The sequence below is a fragment of the Falco biarmicus genome, chromosome 7, assembly GCF_023638135.1.
Source record: "Falco biarmicus isolate bFalBia1 chromosome 7, bFalBia1.pri, whole genome shotgun sequence".
In the NCBI taxonomy this organism is placed as follows: domain Eukaryota; kingdom Metazoa; phylum Chordata; class Aves; order Falconiformes; family Falconidae; genus Falco; species Falco biarmicus.
In genome coordinates this window covers 29,054,915-29,075,971 of record NC_079294.1, presented here as the reverse complement: position 1 = coordinate 29,075,971, position 21,057 = coordinate 29,054,915, and the positions used below count along the sequence as shown (strand labels likewise).

At 43.9% G+C, this 21,057-nt stretch overlaps 1 protein-coding gene across 4 annotated transcripts; it reads right to left on the bottom strand.

The window, feature by feature from the left end:
* Positions 1–216: 216 nt before the first annotated feature.
* Positions 217–20,365, bottom strand: C1QTNF4 (C1q and TNF related 4). 4 transcript variants are annotated; one of them, XM_056347132.1, is made up of 2 exons: positions 20,250–20,365; positions 217–1,742 (listed from the first exon to the last, which is right to left on the bottom strand). In XM_056347132.1, the coding sequence occupies exon 2, from the start codon at positions 1,735–1,737 to the stop codon at positions 637–639; it is 1,101 nt and encodes a 366-aa protein (XP_056203107.1). In that variant the 5' UTR covers positions 1,738–1,742; positions 20,250–20,365; the 3' UTR covers positions 217–636. The 4 variants fall into 4 exon arrangements, with proteins under 4 accessions (XP_056203107.1, XP_056203110.1, XP_056203108.1 ...); XM_056347135.1 differs by lacking the exon at positions 20,250–20,365 and adding an exon at positions 19,523–19,746; XM_056347133.1 differs by lacking the exon at positions 20,250–20,365 and adding an exon at positions 18,991–19,432.
* Positions 20,366–21,057: the final 692 nt, after the last annotated feature.

Genomic DNA, 21,057 nt, shown 5'->3' with positions numbered 1-21,057 from the left:
CCAAATGTCGTGAAACTTGCAATAAAAACATAAGAGGTACCAACACTTCACACACATGGATGATAAAAAAGAGCGTACAGAGACAGACTGGCTCAGTAGCATGTACTGGAGCTCATATGATCACCATGCTTCTTTCTCTCCTGAACTGGTACCTCAGCCAGTGACAAGCACACAGGTCTCCCAGGTAACAACAAATTCCAATCTGAGAAAATTTTACATCTTTTATATTTTTATTACATTTATTTTCATTACATTTATTCCCTCCCCAGATATGCAAGGAAAGTCACCACATCCTTTGCTTTCTGGATGCTGGAGATCTGCAGTAACATTACTGCAGCAGTTTCCTGATCCTCAGTATCTCACTACACTGCCCCACCCCTGCCCCAAAACTACCTCATGCTTTATGCTTAAATCAAACACCAACACAGGACACTCACATACAACCTGTAAAGACCTTTCTATGGATCAATGGCAGACACAGAAGTGGCCCTGCAGATCGGGCACAAGCGTGCAGCATAAGGAAAGCACTGGACACATGATAGCATGCTCGAAGTAGAGAACAATATTCAAAGAGGAGATACACCCAAGTCCACGGCACCTTGGTTTTTCTTATGCTCCTTGCACAGCTGCATTTAATTATTTTGACCCTTGGGGTTCGCTGGCACCTGGAAGCCGCTTTGGCTGAGCATCTGAATAGATCAGGAAGCCCGTGAAGGTGATGTACTTGCCATGGTTGCTGTAGGCACCATAGCCATCGTGCTGATGGCTGTAGAGCCAAACAGTGTCCCCATATTGCAGAGGCAGCATGATACTCTGGCTCTGCATCTCCCGCCTCTTGGAGTGGTTGTCATCATAGATCATGGCCTGCACCTCATTGTGGTTCTTCATAAGCTTCACTGACATAGTCTTAAAGGGCATTTTGCCAATGGTGAAGGAGAAATAGTACGCACCAGGTATACGACATGAGAAGATGCCAGTGGAGGAATTGAAATCTTTTCCAATGTTCACAAATTCGGTGTCAAATGTGATTGGCTCATGCTGGGTTTGCTTGTCATCTGTGCCCAGGAGACTCTGTGAGCGGGCAACAGAAAATGCAGAGCGAGGATCTTGTTCCCTGTTGGGTTGATCAGATAACACGTGTCGCTGTGAAACTTCACTTTGCTCTCTGGGAAGTTGCTGAATAGTGTAATGGTGTGGCCCCAGCTCTTGGGAGCTAAGAGCATTCTGGAAGAAGCCAGAAGTGTCTGGATAGATTAGGTAGCCATTGAAAGTTGTATAGGGGCCCACATTGCTGTAAAGAGCATATTTGGGATCTCCATGTAAACGCAGCCAAACTGTGTCACCGTAGTCAAGTTGCAGCATGGCACTCTGGCTGGCTACTTTCCGTTCCTTGCGGTGATGTTCATCATACACAATCACTTGCACCTCATTCTTGTTTCTCATCAGCATGACAGACAAGTTTTTCTTTGGGTATTTCCCAACAGTGAAGGAGAAGTAGTAGGCTCCAGGGATCCGACAGCGGAACAATCCAGTCTTGGGATCAAAGTCATTGCCAATGTTCACATATACTTTGTCAAAGGTAATGACCATCTCAGAGCTCCCTTCCATGCTGCTGGTTCTGGCCACAGAGAAAGCAGAGCGAAATTCACTACTGGTGTCTGCTGGGAAGCCATCTGTAGGCAGAAAAATCATGCAGCAAAGGAATCCAAAGAGGATCTGAACCTTCAGTGTCATCATTGTATCTGAAAGGAAGAAGAAGCATATTTTAGCAGTAATTCCATTAACTTCCAGTTTATGAGTTGAAACCCAGACTTGATTCTTGCTAAACAGACATGAAGGACTATGTCCAAATATTGAGAAGTTCCCAGTGCATACTCTGATCAGTGTACGGGACCATATCTCACTTCAGATCCCAGCACCATTTTGATATTTTTCTAGAGAGCGCTGGACCTTTTCTCCCTGTACTCACAGGAAGAACAAGAATCTTCTCCTTTGAAAGCCTTGCTATGCTACAGCTTGTCTGCAAAACACTGTGTTGCTCACAATGCAGAGGGATCTCAGCTTGCTGGGGTTTGCCAGAGCTTGCTTTTGTAGTGCTTTTATTCATAAGACCAAGGATGAGACAAAGCCCTACACAGACCCTGTATTATATGACTGAGATACAGCTGAGGGTCAGGGAGAAGACGACATATGCTCTAGAGTTGCCCATGCAGATGCCATCACCTAGCCCTGCACTAGCTGTCTCACAGGATGTGGAAGCTGGAAGCCGAGTAAGTTGGTAGACCCCGTAATTCAGACAGACTTCACCATGAATCTGTGAAGAGTGTAAAGAAACTAAAAAGGGGAATGTTGTCCTGCTTTCAGCGGGGACAGAGTTAATGTTCTTCTTAGTAGCTGGTTAGGGAAGGAAAGGATGACAATGAAGAAATTGAATGAGATGAAAAAAAGGAAGGAAAAAAGAAATAACAAAAGGTGAGTCTCCCAAAGTATAGAATCCCCGAGAGAGATCTGAAATACCGAAAGCAGGGTAACAACTCCCTATCTGGATAACAGACCAGAGAGAAAAAACTTCCTTGACCCTTGAAAAGAGCGATGTTAGGAGATAATAGGATTTTTTCCTTCTAGTTTCTGTAATTTTTTTGGACCAAGGCCAAAAATCATCTATTAGTGCTTTCAGGCTGAAAACAAAACTGTCAGTCATTCCAGTGAGAAGCTTTTCTCTCTGTCACCTCATTGTGCTTATTAAAATATCATTCAGGCTGGGAGGCAACTGCCTGGTTTGCAGTCTGCTCCATCTGTCACCCCAGAACTGGTGCCTTGCCAGCCTGCAAACAATGAATTCACAGACCAGCAGAACAGGAGCAAAACATGCTACTTGTTGGGGGAAGGGGTGAAGACAAATCCTGAATTAGAAAGGATAAAGGGGGAAATATTTGAATCAACTGGGATGGCCGAGTAATAGAAGTAAAGCAGATGTTATCCACATAGCCTGTGAGGCAGCAATGGGATCCTGTTTTGGCAAGATGTGATACCTAGAATCACTCACCAACAGGAATTCAGCTTGACCTACAGTCCCTGCTCTTTCACACTTCAGAATAAAACTGAAGTCTGAAATGCAGCTCTAATAGATATGAAACCAAGAATGAACTAGATTCTCAATTACATGAAAGTGACACACTAACAAAGACAAAATCAAATATCCATCCATGCCCTAATTTTACATTAGATTACTTGTCTCACAAACACCTCAATATTTTCCCCCATGCCCCTGTTTTCCCTGCCTTAGCCTGCTTCTCCTGAGCACATCCATAGACCCCATGGGTTGCACTGAAGGGTGGTGAGAGAACTCACTGGTGTCATGCTGAGGCCACTTTGTATCATATTTGAAAGGTCACAGAGATCAGAAGAGATCTCTGGTGACTGGAGAAAGACAAATGTGCCCATCTTCAGAAAGGACAAGTGAGACCACCCAAGGAACTACAGGCTGACTGGCCAGTTAGCTCCTCACTTTCGTCCCTGGGAAAATCATAGAGTGTTCTTGGAACACATTTCTAGGCAAAGGACAGGACATCATTTAGCATGCGTTGATCAGCTGAGGGTAGATCATGTCTAACCAAACTGATTGCTTTCTTGTGAGAAGAGACCAGTGGATGTCACTTATCTTTTAGCAAGGCTTTTGTTAGGGTCTCCCAGAGCATTCCTGTATCCAAGTTGTGATGTTACAATCTAGATAAGAGGACTAGTAGATGAGTGAGAAACGGGCTGGGTTGTCAGACTTACGGGCTAGTAGTGTTTAATATTTAATTTCAGATGTCCTCTTTAATATTTTTTATCAATGACCTAGAGAAGAAGACAGAATACCCTCTCATCTAGGATGCAGATGATACCAAAACAGAGGGTTTGTCAATACACTTGGAGGCACAGCTACTATTCAGAGGGACTGAGACAGGCTGGAGGAATGGGCTGAAAGGAAATTCAGCAAGGATGAATGCAAATTCCTGTACCTGGGATGGACTGACCCTGTGTGTTTGTACAGGCTGGCGACTAACCGGCTGGGGAGCAGTGCTACTGAAAAGGATCTAGGAGTCCTGGATAACAATAATTTATACTTGAGTTGTTGCTGTGCCCTGCAAGTAATGAAGGCTAACAGCACACTGGGGTGCTTCAGCAGAATGTAGCCAGTAACCACAGGCAGTGATTATTCCCATTTAGCTGGCATTTGAATGACTCCAGAAAAGGGCAGCAGGATCTCCAGCAAGATGAATCAGGTCTGGAGCACCTGCCCTCTGAGGAGAGGCTGATGGCCTGTTTAGCATGGAGACAAGAAAGCTTTGGGGGGATCTAGTAGCAGTCTTCCAGTATCCATGAAAAGGTTACTGAGATGACAGAGCTAGCGTCTTCACTGATGTGCGTGGTGGGAGAATAAGAGAAAATGGTCATAAAATCCAAAGGGAAAAGTTCAGACCAGATATAAGAAAAATAATTTTATGCTGAGGGCAATTAAGGACGGAACGGTTTGCCCAGAGAGACTGTGAAATCTCCATCCTTGGAAGTTTTCAGAACCAGGCCGGATTAAGCTGTTGAGCAACCTGGTGAGCATACAGTGTTGGCCTTGCCTTCAGCAGGAGGTCAGACTAGAGACCTCCTAAGTCATGATTCCTGGTTCTATAACTGATTCCCATAGCTACTGCCTTCTCACAGCTGAAAATTCAGTCGCTACTAACTCTAGTGATGACACTTACATGGAACTAACCAGCTAATGGCAGGTCTCACAGACAGACTGTCTTTCATCCAGCAAATTAATTTAAGAAAGCATTTTCAATGGAACTATTAAGGCATTGCTAATTGCCATGCATCTGCTTTCATGCTGTCTTCATTTTACCCCGCTTCGCCATTAAGTTTGTGAGCTCCTCAGGGCAGTCTCTCTTCCCATGTCTGTATAGCACTTGGCTATTGCTGCCATTTACACAACACTAATAGGCCCTAACATCCCACCAAGAACTAAATCCCAAACTGTCACACTGTGAGCTCAGCCTCTGGTTCAGCAGTATTATTTTCGCAGAATGCAGAGTGCTCTATCTAGCATGGCAGGTTCATTTCAGCTTCCAGCTTAGAAAACCAAGCCCTAAAGGCAAACTTACAGGGGCTATTAGTTGTTTCTGATTCATATTCATCCATTGTAATTCCAATGATCACCGTAGTGTGGCTGCAGGGAGAACCAGGATGACTGTGGCATGGCTGCACAAAATGACAGGAAAGGATTTGGCATTTGTGCTTTTAGACACACTAACAAGCCTGGTTCTAAAGCACTGCCTGTGCCCCAGAGCTCACTCAGTGTATCCAGGAGTCAGGGAATACACTGCAAACACACCACTGCTGGCCAAAACCCCACAAAATGACAAAACAGTTTAATAAACTCTGTAGTTAACTCTGACCTTATGTTCCTTCAAATGACCACTATCCTTGTTTCTATCCCAAAGCTCATTTATTTGTAATAAGGTCACTTATTAAAGGTTGGATCACTCAGTTACAGTTGCAAAGACTCTCTCTCTGCTGTGGCAGTCTCTTACTTATCAGCTCTTTCCAATAACTTATGGGTAAGTTATTTAAATAAGGCAGTTAATTATGCTGTGTTTCTATTAGCAAGCTGTTTCCTTGACAGCTCCCACTCACCACTTTCAGGACTATTTAGGTTCCCTATGTTTTTAAAATAATTTAGAAAGTATCTAATAACTGCCTCTCATACTAAACCAATCTAAGAATAATTTGCCAATCATTACGAAGACTCAGTTAGCTACAAGGCTGCCATAAACAGAGGCAACTCACAACTCTTGGACTTGAGTATTAGCATAGCAAGTCTGAAAGATAAAGCTTCCAAAATGCTCTGTTACTCCCCCAGCAAATGCTTCTGGTGCCCAATTCTTTTACTGGGATAGCTCTCTTATAGCAGGGAAGAGATAGCACCAGGGATGTGAGTCTGGTCATGGACACTGTGATATCAGCCTTAAGTTCATGCTATGACTGCAGAGTTTTGAGTGAAAGACCCAGGCTGGAGATGAAAAGCAGGTCTTCATCACGGGCCCTTTGTCCCCTACTCTACCATTCCTTATTGTTTTAGCATGACAGAAGTACGCAATGAAGCTAAGCAGACCCAAAGGATAAACAAGGTATGCTACTGCCTTTACACTAGGCAGTACCAACAGAGACAGCAGCCCTCAGGGAAGAAGTCAAGCAACTAATTTTGGAATAGGAGGCACATAATACATGATGGAGCTAAACAGGTCTCAAAGGCACTGACATTAAATTAATGACCTGACGAGGCTAAAATGGTAGTGACTCACATAACAGAACAGAAGTGGCAAATCTTTTTTGAAAATAAAGATGCAGAATTCACCATTTGCATGGCCCAGGAAACTTTAATAGCTTCACGCTTGCTGGAGGTGATTTTTCTGTCCTAGAACAGAATCAATCCACCAGTGGAAACACAATTAGCTTTACTCTCCTGCTGAAATCCATGGATTTACAAAAGGACTTTCAATAATAGAAAGGTCACCCCATTCCTAGACTTGCAGGCCAGACCTTCTTGTAAAACTCACAAGGGTTTTCTTTTTATTCCAAAATATTAATGAGCTAGATTCCCTGGTCCTACCTTAGGCAAGAGTCCTTTAATTTCCGTGGGAGTTTAACTCAGAAGGTCACTGAAAAAATGAGGTATGAAGCAAAAGTGAAGCAGTGCAGTTGGATTAACTATTAGTAAAAGTTCTTAAAATCCTGTAAACTGTAAGAGCAAAGCTCTGTTCTTCCTAGTTCTCACTCTAATATTTAAGGTCATCTGCAAATGTTTCAATTATTTGAATCAGTGAAAGCCTGTGTAATGAACAGCTGTCTCAGACTATAGTTAGCAAGGTAATTTTTTTCCCAGTTACCACTTACTGTCTGTTCCACTCATCCAATACAGATTAAAAGCATCAGATAATGATGCAAATGCATCACTTCTCCAACATCAAGAAGAAATTAATTGTAGCAGATCCTCAAAAGCAAAATCTGTATAAAAAGTACTGTGTGACAAAATAAGGATTCACTTATGGCTTCAGTCTTCCTCTGCTTTTGATGCATGTGGTTTTTTGAACTCTGGAACAACCCTGAGAGGCACAAAATTGTCTGAAGTGTAGAATCATAGAATCGTTTGGGTTGGAAAAGACCTTTAAGATCGAGTCCAACTATTAACCTAGCATTCAGGATGCTTTTTGGAAACTATAAGCCACACCTTGAATGACAGAACTGTATGGCATTAATATAGAAAGTACTTAATTTTAAATGTTTCCTTGAGTCAAGGGAGTCCTTTAACATAATAAACCAGCTTCTGTGTACTCAAAGATCTGTGGAGAGACAAAAAATCTTTTGAAGTGCCTTAGCTCCAGCCATACTCAGGAAAAGAAAATTAAGAGACTGTATTTTGGCATAAATCTCTGACGTTAGCCTGCCCTTCAGATTATTAATTAAATGTGCTATATTTCAACTGAAGCCCTAAACTCTTGTTTAAGATAAAATTATGATATACAAGATGAACTATATTCACTGATCAAAATGGAAACATGATAGTACTAACATTAAGATTTTTCTTCCTATAACAGCACTGAAGGAAATTTGTTATACACATTTGAAGTGCCAGGGTGACAACTGTGTCTTTTGTTTTGGCTACTGTGTATATTTTAAAATATATTCATTTAGACAGAGAAAGTGGTGTTTTAGTAGAGAAGATGGTTGAATAAACCCTATGTTGGAGCAAGGAGTTATTCTAACAGACTTAATGCTTTAAAATGTAATATAATATCTTTTTACATCCTTTTCTAAGTGAACAAATTACACAAATCCAACTGTTTACTACATACACACTCCTCAAGCAAACAAGACTAAAAACTGTAAAGCAAGGAACCTACTCTAATACTGATCAGAAGTGGAAGAACAGTAAACATTGTGAGAACATTTAAGTCTAAACTGTAGTTCATAAAATGTGTTGAATGCTATGAAGCTGATCTGCGCATGCAGTTAAAACAAACTGCTGATAAGCTGCCACTGAAATCACACCAGCAGTAAGTAGTGAAAAAAACTGGCCAATGCTGGGAATGAGTTCAGTGATGAATGGTTTCTGGGAAAGCGTAGGCCAGAGAAGACTGGAAGCCACGGCCTGAGAAAGCCTGAAGTCTGCTGCTGTACAGTGTTTATTAAACACTGCTACCTTTAGACATAAAACACTAAGACCATTTCAACAGTAAGAATTTTTGCATGGATCCTGTTAAGAGTTACAGTAATGCCAGAGTTAAACCATCTCTTTTCCCACCCCCAAACCTAATTTCCTTTTTAGCCTGGTTTATGTGTGCATTTCTTTCTTCTGGTGCACGCAAAAAGATGCTGAGCCTGTGGAACAAGGCTTTGTTGAAGCATCCCGACTCCCCAGGAGGAACCGGATTGCTGCACCAGAAGGCAGATCACACTGGCATAAAGGATTAACAGAGACAGCCTGGCCTGGAATACCAGGAGGTATTTTTATAGGTAAAAGCAAGTAACTGACACTTTGGCAGCACATGCCATAAAGATCTCAGTTAAGAGAGAGAGAGAGGAAGGCCCCAAAAGGCAGGCTGGCCAGTGCCAAAGCTAGCTCTAAAGAGACCAAAAGGGACAAAGACCTCCGAAAATGGAGTAGAGGGCAATTTCATTGTTCCAGGTGGCTGGGCTGGAAGCCATGTGGTGGGAGGACTGGGGTTTTTTTTCACTTTGCCTGTGGAGGTAAAACCATATGAAGCACAGGGACAATGCCAGACGGACTGCCCCAGCAACAGACCTACTGGAGTGACTGACACTTATGAGGAAGAATGCTGAGCACAAGCAACACAATTCAGGCTATTTCAAGGAAAAATGGGAAATTATTATTTAAAAATGAACAAGACTTAGTTACAGAGATTATTTTATTTTAAACTCCTCACCTGGCTTAAGATATTTAAACCATGGTAGTCTGCTGAATTGCACGTTGCTGTACTCTGTAGAAGAGCTTTTAAAAGATGCTTACAGTCTAGAAGACATAGGATAGGGCATATAGGTAATAACAAGCAAATGTAGCATAAGATTTCTGACTTTTACTATGATAAGTATGGGAAAAAAACAAAACACTGCAGGATTAAAGGTGTTAAAATGAAAGCATCAGCAAATAAGATGGTTCCATTTCATCCTTTGAGCAGCTGGAGTCAACAAGCAAGATCCAGTTACTACGACAGCAGTGCTAAAGGAGAATCTGAAGAGGAAGGTAATGGCTATACAGATCATGAGAGACTCTCCTAAGAGGCAATGAGGGAGAAAGTTTAGAAGTGTTTGCAGAATACATTTCTGGGTTAGGGAGAAAAACTGGGAACCTAAGGAAGACACAGATGGGCTCAGCATCACAGACTACTCTTGTAATTTTTCTCTTTTAGTAGGAGTTTGGGCAGGAAAAAGAAGAATGGTTTTCCCAAGAACTATGAAGCATGGGGACTGTAAAGGGTTGATAAAGAATGAAAAGGCTGTTTAGACAGCCCCACTGAACACAAGCTTGTTCTTAGGTTTTCCTGAAGTGGTGGTGTAGTTCACATCCTTAGGGGCTTTTTTATTTTTAAAAATATCTCTGCATTATAATCATTAGGGTAAAAAAAGCTTTGAATGACAAAGTGGAATCACTAGGTGGGCGGAATGACACTAGAACCAGTACTCTAGAACCAACTCAGATTCTAACCCCTTTATTCTTTCAATTTTACTGTTACATACCATGGCCCAGTTTTTCTACCCCACTTCCTTCCAGTGAAGGAAAGTTTAGTTCTTGGGATACTGCCCACTCCTTCTGTTAACAAATGAAAGTCCACCAACAGTTCAGAGACTATACATAGGTATTTACAGTATTTACTATAGGTAGGTATCTACAGTGCAGGTAACCATTGATTTTTTTAAACCACACTTTCCTCTATGCAGCTAAGCAGCAGTTTCCTTCAATGCAGCTGAACGAAAATTTTCATCCTCCAACCATGCAGACCAGAAGAGGAAGTTCCTATGCTGGTCTCAGAGTTGATGCCCTATTTGTCAATTTTCTTTCAATCCTTAGTTGTAACAAATACTTACAGACATTAAAGGAAATTTCGTCGGGATGAGAGTAAGTGTTCCAGCTAAACACAGGCCGTACTGGCCTTCCTTCCTGTTCCATACTGCTACTTTCATTCACATGCCCAGCTGTCCAGCAGACCTGTCAGGTACAGCTCAACAGTTGGGGAAAATCTCACAATGATCCTTTGATGTTCTCCTCTTGTTCTCTCATTAGGAATGAAAACAATTGTTAATAGTAGGTTTATTTGTCCAGGAACTAATAGGAACCCGTGGAACCTGACACCTATAAAGCTGCACTAAATAGGAAAGTTATTTTAACTCTATACATTACAGGAATTACAACTTTTGTGTTACACCTTCCTGTTGAAGACTGTTGTACATGAGATTGTGAAGACAGTATAAGAGATATTGGAACCTGTGGTGTACTCTCAATGTTTATTTATTGTTGTATCTATAATGGTTTTATGTCCTCAGTTTCCTTCCTGTGAGTCTGTGCTCCTGCACTGTGCATCAGCCAGTATCTAACTTCAACTGCTATGTAAGGTCCTAACAAAAAATAGAAAAAGTTTTAGATTTTTCTTGTCTCTTTTCTTCTCTAGCTGCACAGCCACACCTTCTCTTTCTCTCTCACTTGAGTGGGCACATAATTCTCATTTTTCCTGGAATTCTGTGCCTGCAGTTGTTGCTTCCAACCTGTTCCCCCACTCACTGGAATGCTGCCCTCCAGTCATTGCTCTAAGACCTGCAACATCACCCACCTGGGTAAAAACTAGAGGGAATATGCTGGTTCTTGCTTGTTGATCATTAAATCACAAGTTTAGATGAGCCTGCGGAGTCCAGTAGTTGCCCCCAAAGGGTAATTAATGGAGAGCTGAGTGCCAGCTGGGATAACATGCAACGACAAAAGCATTTTTGTTTCCTAGTCATGTCTGAGCTCACTGACTGCTGAGCATTGATTTAGCGATACAACCAAAGATGTCCACAAGTTGGGTAACTCTGGTCCCCCTCTTGATTACCTGCAGTTAACTGAAATTTTCAGGAAGGATAAGATTCAGTTCCCTTTGCTGGATACATCAACTTGTAACACTGTTTCATGAATGGAAGCATAATTGCTTTGCTCTTTTTATCCATCAAAGACTGCACTATACAACTTTGAGAAAATGTCACATGCTATTGACTGGTATTTTCTGACAGCAGACTGCAAATCCATCTGAAAAAACTCTGTCTGTACCAGGGCATTTGTCTTCAGGAATGTTGCTTTCCTTGGTAGTTTTTTTCTTGTCTTGACAGGTAAGGCAGGAAAGCATGCTGTCTTTTAACATCTGCCATCCCACTCAGCCAAAACATCATTCATTTCTTTTCACATCCTGCTGTTTCATTACTGTGAAGATACTCAGAGAACACTGTGAATTGCACTGCAGTGCTGCTCTTTACTTCCAACATGCTGCAACATCTCAATCTGGAAATTCACTGAGCTCTACTTTAGTGATGAAGGTGATACAAGCATTAAGAACCATGTTTCTTCCATCTCTGCTCTGGCATCTTCCTTTCTGCTCCTCCTCCTGCTGGGTCAGGACACAGGCCTGGAGCTGGAGAACTGAGAAGAAACAAGCACCATGCACTCAGCACCAAAACAGAGGCCAGTATTATTCCAGAATGAAAACTCTGCTCTGACAAACTCTGTTTGGGGAAAGGGAGGTGCCAGTCAAAGTCCACATATGCTAATGAGTCTTTTTTCCAGTCCTGTTCTTTAATTGTCTGACGTGACAATCCTGTTGCTTTCACACCCAGTGCATTGGTAGACAGCTCAAGAAACAAAAATTTAAAAAATAATAATTGCATGTGACTACTCCCCACTTTTGTCACTAGACAGTCTCTTGAGACCCAGTCTTCCCTTGGGTGGTACAGCAGTTCTTGATTAACAATGACATTCTGCAATACACATGGTGCTCTTCAGTATCAATTGCTTTTAATGCATCAGGTTTATCAAATTCTTGGCCCAGTAGCATTCTTTCATGTCTACAGATACACAGCTAAAAGTAGCAAAGTAAATTAGCAAAGTCAGTCATTGTCATGTTCGTTAATACTGACCCTTCACAATCAGCAATGTGCAGTTCCCCATTTCCAGTGGTCTTTTCTGCCAAATCCCTTGTAATGAGACCTCTCTGAAGAATCCCTATAGGCAGCTGGAACCTGGGCCCTTCCAACTATTTCTCAGAATGCTATAGCTGGTGCAAACAAGACATCCCAAAGCTGTGAATTGATAGCTGTTATCTTCACGAAAATGTCAGTTTCTGCTTCCACTTTTTAAACTCTGAGTATATTTTGGGCCATGCATTTAATCAACTTGTCATCTTCTTCAACAGGGAGCTATGAAGGCCCACCCTTAAAACCCATACAAGTAAAGTTTTTACAATTGTGCCTTTTAACTTTGATTTTTCTGTGACAATCTGACACAGAGGTGCTGCTGCCCGCAAGGCAGAGTCTACTGCCCTGGCTGGAGGGACAGACAGAAACATTTGCTGAACACTTTCCTCAATACACACATTGTTTTTCAAAGTCTTCCCATACCTGCTTTCTGGTTTTATATTGTTTCCAGTATTTAAAAAACAGCAATCACCTCATGATGACAGCAGAATTGCTTGTGTGACTTATTCTGTAAAACTCCATCTGCACTGGGAAGCTGTTGGTAAAAGGCTTTGGCATTACCATTAAAAAGCGCTGCTGGACACTGCTGTTTACTCATCAGTTCCTCATTCACAGTGAGAATGTGCTTAGAGCCTGTCAAGTGTTCACAGATTCCACACTCATCTGCGTGACCAGCCAGATTCCTCCTAGGCAAAATTGCCTTTGACAGCTTGAAGCTGCTGCCTCTGATTTTTGCTTATAGGAAAAGAATTTTGCTAAAATACTAAAACAACGATTGCAGCAATCCACTGGCAGCTTTTACGTAACTTTTAGACCCTAACTGGACAAATTAAAAAAGAAAAAAAAATAGCATGCAGGATATGGCTGCTCTGAACACTGTTATGCAGATGCTTTATTTAAAGCAGGATATTGTTACATTGCATTAAATATGCAGATCATACTGACAGAAGTATCATTTGCAATAGCCCACACAATTTCCTCACAATTGCACTGAGAAATTTCAGCCATGCACCCCTAAACCCAAATGTACACATTCAATATGTTCCCTCTACTCAAATTCTTTCAGTCCCCTACCTTCCTTCTAGCTACTTCTGTCTAACACCTTTCCTTCTCAAGACAATTATCAACAGCTTCCAACAGATTACCATCTGCGGAACCCCCTCCAGCATGTTCAATAGTTTTCTGCCCAGCCTCTCAGATTTCCTCCCAAGCTTCCTAGAGAACAACCCCTCCACCTTGTTGCCTCCTCCCACCAGTAAAAAGGAGATTTTTTTACAGCAGCTATCCTTTGCTTTATCTCCTTCCAGAACCACCTTGTTCCAAAGCTGAACCTCCTTTAGCACTGGGTCACAGAAAGCCTTCTTTTGGATACTCTTTCTGTCTCTCAAATAATGACTGGGTTTCATATACTCATATGAGATGCAAAGAAAGCAAAGGGAAGGATGGAAGAAGAAGCAATGAAATAAACTCAGGCAAAGTAATACAAGCTAATGTGAAGCACTGGTCAGTCCTTGGGTGGAAAGGATATGAATTTACTTTGAAATACCTGGAGCATCAAGTGACTGGCTTTCTAAGCAAATCATAATTTTTCCCAAAGTATCCAAGCAGCAGTAGAAGAAGGGAACAGCAGGAAAATCAATCAGAGCTTATATAGTGTCAGTTTGTGCTCACGTCCCAGAGTAAATCAAAATATGAGGATTTCCATCAATTTATGGATCATTCTAGTGTAAGAGTGTTTAAATGACACCAGATTATAATGCTAATATGTTACAGTTCACTGAACAACAGCTGCATGAAAACAGCCTTCTAAAAAGTGCAGTCTAATTCTTCATTTTCTCCTTGTCTTGTTGATTCAACACAGATTTTTTTCCAGCAGTTGCTTTGCAGCTTTTCAGTCCCAGAGAGTACCTGTTTTCATAGAAAAAATTCCCTATTGCCTGGTTAGTATAAAAAACACTACTCCTCCCAGTCTTTAACTTCTCTAAGAGCTTTTCTTTTTGTCTGAGCGGAAAGGTCTATAGCCTGGGGGGAGAGGAAAATCTTTCTCCCTTTAGAGGATTAAAAAATTCTTTGGCTGGGCTCAAAACATGTTCTATTCAGGATCTTATGTGCATCACTCCACTGCAGCATCCAAAAGAGACGATCATTGCTCTCTTATTTCTTTCTACCTATCTCCTCAAAGAGATCTAGGGGTTTTTTTACCATGCACAGGGGACTGTCTGTTCCATTTACATTAAGCAGTATACATCAAACCGTGAATACTACAGGACCTAGATTTTCTTTTCCTGGAGAAATGCCTTAAAAGATCAGTTGTAGAACTGTATTTTATTTGTATTCCGAAATCCAGTATTTTACTTCATTTTATCTCTAAAAAAGCATTTTTGGACTATGGCCTTTCATTCAAGGAGTAAAATACTAGAAGAGTTTGTATTTTCAGTTCAGACCATTTTGGTTACTGCTGATCCTCATCCATTTTTCTTCCATATCATTGTTTACAGCATTCATAGTCTCAGTCAAGCATCTAATCCAGGGAATTCAGAATGTCCCATTCCCTATGTCTTCTCCAAAAAGAGAGACCTCTTTTAACTGTCTTCTGGTAAGTTCTTATTTTTCTTTCAGGCTCTTTTCAGAAAGAGCTGCAGTGTTCTTAGGGCTGTGCTATCCTTGGATATCAGACAAACATCAGAACAGGGTCAGCAGGCAGCTTTTATTTCATTTGCATGAAATGAGCACGCTGCCTTCATAAAATGATAGAAGAATGGTCCAGAAGAGAACTTAAGATGTCAGATTGTCCAAGGTGCTTTTCCATGATAGGATCACTAGCCTAATTTCATTCTTCACAGACACTAGCTTAATTTCATTCTTCACAGATAACTAATTTGTTCTTAAAATGGAGTCTCTTCACAACACCCTGAGACCAAATATCCAACAGTTTTTATTATCCTAGGTCCTAGAAAATTATTCCTGCAGTCTAAAATAATCTTTCTTTCTGCTACTTGTTGCTTTCTGCTGCATCCACCATGAGTCCAAAGAAAAGATCATTCCCTCCTCTATTTTGTATCTGAAGATAATATTCCCCTGCCAGCTTTCTGGTCTTCAGGCTAAATAATTTCAGTTATTTTAAACTGTCTTGCAGGTCAAATTTTTCTGTCCTGTGATGAGTCCTGCTGCCCTTCTCTAGACTCTTTCTGATTGAATCGCACCTGTCTCAAAGTGTAATAACAAAATTTTGTATAGCCTGCAAGCTGAGGCTTTAGCAATACTGAACAGAGCAGGAGGATTGTTTCATATGTCTTCCAGGCTATGTGTCTTTTATATATCTGAGCAAGATGTTTGTCTTCATTTGCAACAGCATGACATTGACTCATGTTCAGCTTGTGATCTATCATAACACTCAGATTCTTTTCTGCAGAGTAGCAATCTAGTCATTTACTTTTATCTTATGCTTATGCAGTTGATTATTCCTACCTTATTGTAGTACCTTACATTTATCCCTACTGCATTTCATCCAGTTCTTTCCCTAGCAGTTCTTCCAATTTGTTGGAATATTTTTGAATTCTAATATTCTCCTCCAGCATATTTCAAGCTTCACAGTTTTATGTCCCTGACAAATGTGATACACCCACTCTTTATATTACCATCCAGGTCATCTAAGAAAACACTGAACAAAAGCAGATCCAGGACACACTGACACAGCTATCATATCAGTTTTAAGCAGCTTGTGGCCTCTCTGAAGGACTGGCACAGGCTAAAAGCACACAGATTATGAGGCATGATTAAAGAACCTACCGTTCAGAAAATCATGCTTACCCAGTTATAGCCTTCTTCACCTGCTATGCCCTGTGCTTCACCAAAGCAAATATTTAAATTAACGTGCAGCCACGATCAGGAATCTCAACTTTTACTTACAAAAATCCAAATCTCTCACTCTTATGCCACAAATATCTTTTAATATGTAAAATGAACAAAAGCCAATTCTGATAGAACCTGCTGGAATACTGAAACAATGAATAGGAAAAATGTGCCCAGCTCTCTTCATAGACTTAGGGATATATTAGAAATGTCATAATTTATCACATTCACTGTAGTTACACCACAACACATGCTGGAAGAGATGCAACAACGCAGCTAGTTGATTTCAACGGACCAAATATTTTCTTTGCATCTGCCCTTGACCAAAGGACTACAGGTTCCTTTCCTTGGAGATCAGGCACCAGCCGTGGTGGTCACAAGCAGGCACACAGCAGACAGTAAGCCTTTGTGTACACAGGAATACTGACAACAGTGGCTTGACTCTGTCATCTGGCACTGGCTCTCATTCCAGTACCAGTCTCCCCAGATTCCTTAAGCCAATAGGGACAGTTTTCCTGGCACTGTGGCTGAGGCGCTGGCACAGCAGAAAACATGCATGGGGTGAATTGACCAGCTGGGGGGTGAAGAGGGAGAAATAGGACTTTATGAATTTGTACTGTTTCCCAATGGAGCCCTTGTAATCATTTGTCAGCCTCTGGAGTAGCCAATTATTGCTTGCTCTGTGATCATCCCCTGATTCTGGCTATGTTACCTCTGCTGGAAACCTCAGACCTTTGATCAGATGCAGCGGGAATTCCTCCTTTGTACTCTAACATGTCTGGAGGAAGGATGCAACTAGAGAGAGACCTTGCGGGAAAAGAAAGCACTCGGGGAGACAAGGGATTGACAAGAGAGCCAGCAGCACAGCAATTGTGTATTACTGTCTTACCTCATTTGAGCATCAGGCAAATTTCCTTTCCTGGAACAGGGGCAAAGGGAAAGGGAAAGGAAAGCTGAAAGGAAAAACAAAGTCCTGACTTTACTTCAGCTTGGGTCTGCTGGGTAATTTGACCTACACTAAATTTCTGGGTGTCAATCAAGAAAAGCCAAAGCTTTTAATCTCTGCTGGATGAAAATCGGAGCCAGTCTTTCAAATATCGTATGATGAATGATCAAATTGCCAAGCCTTAATGTGTCTTCCAAGATGGCACAAAGATCCTTATCCCCACAGACAGTCAGTAAGCTGTAATTCTAAGGCAAGTGGAACATAATTTTCCTTAAATTGTGCACCTTGGAGAGGAACATACACTCCATATTTGGGGCATTTAAAAGGATGGGTGAATGGAAGAGTTCAGGAGTAAACTCTACCAAATCCTAACATCTGACCTCAGGTGCTGGTAAAAAAAGCCCTAGACTTCAGCATTTTTAAGACTCTAGCAATTTTAAGCTCTATTTTTTGCTCTATTCTCTTGCCTTAGAGTCAATGTAAAGATGAGTATCTCTTGGGGGGAGACGCTTCTCAGCTGAAAATATTATATCCTCAGAGGTACTCTCCACCATGGAAATCTACTGTCACTATCAGATTATTTCATTTCAATGCTCTCTGACTATAACTAACCATAAGAATGTGGAAATTGTAGTGGAATGACAGTGATCACTTGCAGGCTCACTTCATGTGCACTTTCCACTAGCACTGTCCTCTTTTACTTTTGGTCTTCATGTCATCGGGTGCTGTGCACAGAAGGTTAAAACTATCTTGGCTCTTTACACCTTAGACATACAGTGTTTCTCTGTGTGCCTGTGTTCATCTGGATTACTATTTGATACAAAAGCGAGTGTTCTAAGAATGGTGATCAACAGTCAGCCTTGCTGCTGTTTGGAAATATGTCTATTATCAAAATGAAGAATATAAAAGCTATCATACACCTACTTGACAATAGGTCACAGTACAGTTACCCTGTATTTCCGCAAGTATATCTGCTGCCGTTGTGGGTCCACCCAGCCTCCTGTATTTGGAAAATATGAATGGTTGTCAATGAGCACTCTCTGGAGAGCACAGCACAATGGACAGATGATCACACTAGTAAAACATAAATAACAACAAATGGGATTCCAAGTTTTGCTGCCAAATCTCTGGTTCCAATGTATTTCATTTCTGCATCTGTTTATTCATCTACAAAACAGCAAACGTCTATGACACTGACAAATTTTCAAATTTAAATCAATTCCATGTGGAAGCCATAGGTTATCCATTACAGAGACCAAACATACTTTGAAAGTGTTGCTTCTTCCAAATGGAAAATACGAAACATGTTTGTAGAGCCTAGTCCGCTAACTGTTCAGTACTCTAAATTATGACTTTTTAGAGGGAAGGAGAAGGAATGTAGAGGGTAATGCTGCCGTACTGGGAATCCTCTTTCTTCCTTGACATATCTTTTACTGCTATAAATTAACCCTTAAGAATGGCTAGAAAAGCGAACAGTTGCCATATGCCTAGACAGGGTTGCAGCCTCATTGACAAAGTATTTCAAAGTCTTGTTACACATCATGTCCCTGGAGAAGAGAAACTGCAGAAGGTTGCAATAGCATCAGAATGAATAATTGAAGCATGGCTCATTCAGTATGTGCATAAACTGAAGGGTCACAATGCTGCCTTCTAGTCAGCCGGCAGCGCAGGAACTCACCGAGTGTCTGCAAGAAACATCATTGAGAGACGCTGACCCACTTCCCTGGGAGATTTTAGGGAGCGGGTTGAGATGACTGTGGGGTTGCTAAGTACACAAAGAAGGATTAAACTAGATCATCTGACATAAAATTGTACATTACAGAATCAATTGCACACGTTGCTCTTGGGAGAGCCCTTGGGACGCAGTTCCCCCAGCAAACTGAAGTAGAGATCCATGCGAGGTTAATGCCATTTCCCACCTGAAAAACTGCCCCTGCGGGAATTTTCCAGGACGCCCTTTCTCCCGGCCAGCCCTGGGAGGCTCTCTGACCTCGGCTCCACGTGAAGCGGGCCAGAATGTCATACCGTGCCCTTTCTCACATCGACTCCAGCCATTCAATACTGGAAGCAAAAGAGGCGAGGGAGGGTCGCTCGGCCATTCCTCGCTGCTGTCCGGCCTCTCGCGGGGAACGGAGGGGGAGCGCAGCCCGCCCGGGCGGCCGTCGGCGCCCTGCCCGCCGTCCCGAGGGCCGGGGGCTCGGACACCGCGGCGTGCCCGAGCGCCCGCCCTCCCAGGATCCGCGGCCGCCGCCGCCAGAGCCCCGACGGCCCCTCAGCCGCCGCCCGGGCACCGCTCCGTACCGACGGCCCCCCGCTCCAGCCGCCGCTGGGGCCGGGCCCACCCTCGGCTCCCCCTCCCATCGCCCCGTCCGGCCGAGGAATCCCAGTGCTGGCCCCCGGCCCTTCAGGTGCAGCCCGGCCCCGCCGGCAGCGGCTCCCCCGGCACGGTACCTGCGGCCGCCCCGCGGTGGCGGCTCCGCGGCGGCGGCTGGCGGCCGTTGGCGGCGGTTGGCGGCCGTTGGCGGCGCGGGGCCGTTCGCGGGGCCGCGGCGCTGCCTGCGCACTGACAGCTCGGGAGCCGCGGCGGCGGCGGGTGCCGGTGCTGGGGAGGGGGCTCCGGCACCCGGGGCTCCGGCGCCGAATCAGTGACGGGAGGAGGGCCCGGGGGCGGGCGGGAGAGGGGAAGGGGAGGGGGGCTGCGGGGCGGCGGGGCTGGGAGCCCCTGTTACAGCCGGCGGCAGGTCGGCCTCCGGGAGGCGACGGCGACGGCGGGCGGGGGACGAGTGGCAGCGCCGGCACGGGAAGGGGCGCCGGGGCGATGCGGCGGGGCGAGAAAGCCGGGCCGGCCCCCCCGCTGCCTTCCCGGGAGGGGAGCGCGCTGGAAACCGGCGCCGCGGGATCGTGCACCAGCCGTTCACCGCAGCAGCGCCTGCGGCGGCAGAGCGGGGCCCGGGGAGCGCCCGGCGCCGCCCCCCTCCCGGGGCAGGCCGCGGCGGGGCAGCGGGCGGCGGGAGCGGGCAGGCCGCGGCGGGCGGCGGGGCAGAGCGCAGTCCCCTCCGGTCCCTGGCGAAGCGCCCCCCGGGGCAGCGCGCCCGCCCCGGCGGCCCTCGGGCAGGCGGGTGACGGAGAGGCAACCTCGGGGGAAACGACAGTGCTGTGTTTTTGGTTCATGTCTGACCTTCTGCTCCGGAGACGTGTGAGTCCAAAACCTTCTTTACAGACCGTCTGTGTTACTGGGTCCGGCAAAGGCTCGCATCTCTCTCCAGAAGGCTTGGCTTGCCTTAGATCATCAAGGATCAACAAGGCTGCTACTTGCTCCTTTGAAGGTCAGCATTGATTTTTGCTGACAGCAAAACAGCAGGCTTTTCAGGTTACTGCTCTATGTTTAAGAGCACATTTGGGGTTTTGAAAAGCATGTTTATTGTTAGCCCTGTAAAATGTTGACTTCGAGAGTGATGTTAAGATCTGAATGTTTAAAAGAAGTACTAGCTCTCCAGCACCAAAGGTCTTTCACTCTCCTATAACCACCTACTACGGAAGAAATCTGGATGCTAGTGTACTCCTCTCAGTACTGATGGGGCACCTGGTAATGCTTCTCCTCGAGGATGGTCCAGCCTTCATTGCCTTGTGTTGGCATGCTCTGCTTTCCAACCCCCACCTCCACTCACCACTCACCACCGGGGCTTTCCCCTGTTGCAGCAAGCACTGGACACACTCGGATCAATTTTCACACTTTCCACTCCGCTCCCTTCCTCATGGAGTGTCAGGTGCACCCTTGTACCATCCCCACAACAGAAAGCAAAAGAAGGGGTGTGGGGTAGGGGTGTGGGGTGGGGGTGGGGGGTGGGGTAGGGGAAAGAAAGAATAGCTTTCCTCAGCGAGGAAAAGGACTGGCAGATGGAATGACCAGAAAGCCATTTGCTTTTTTTGTGCAAGGACACAGTTTATGACATAACAAGAACTTCCTTCCACTCTTCCACAATAGC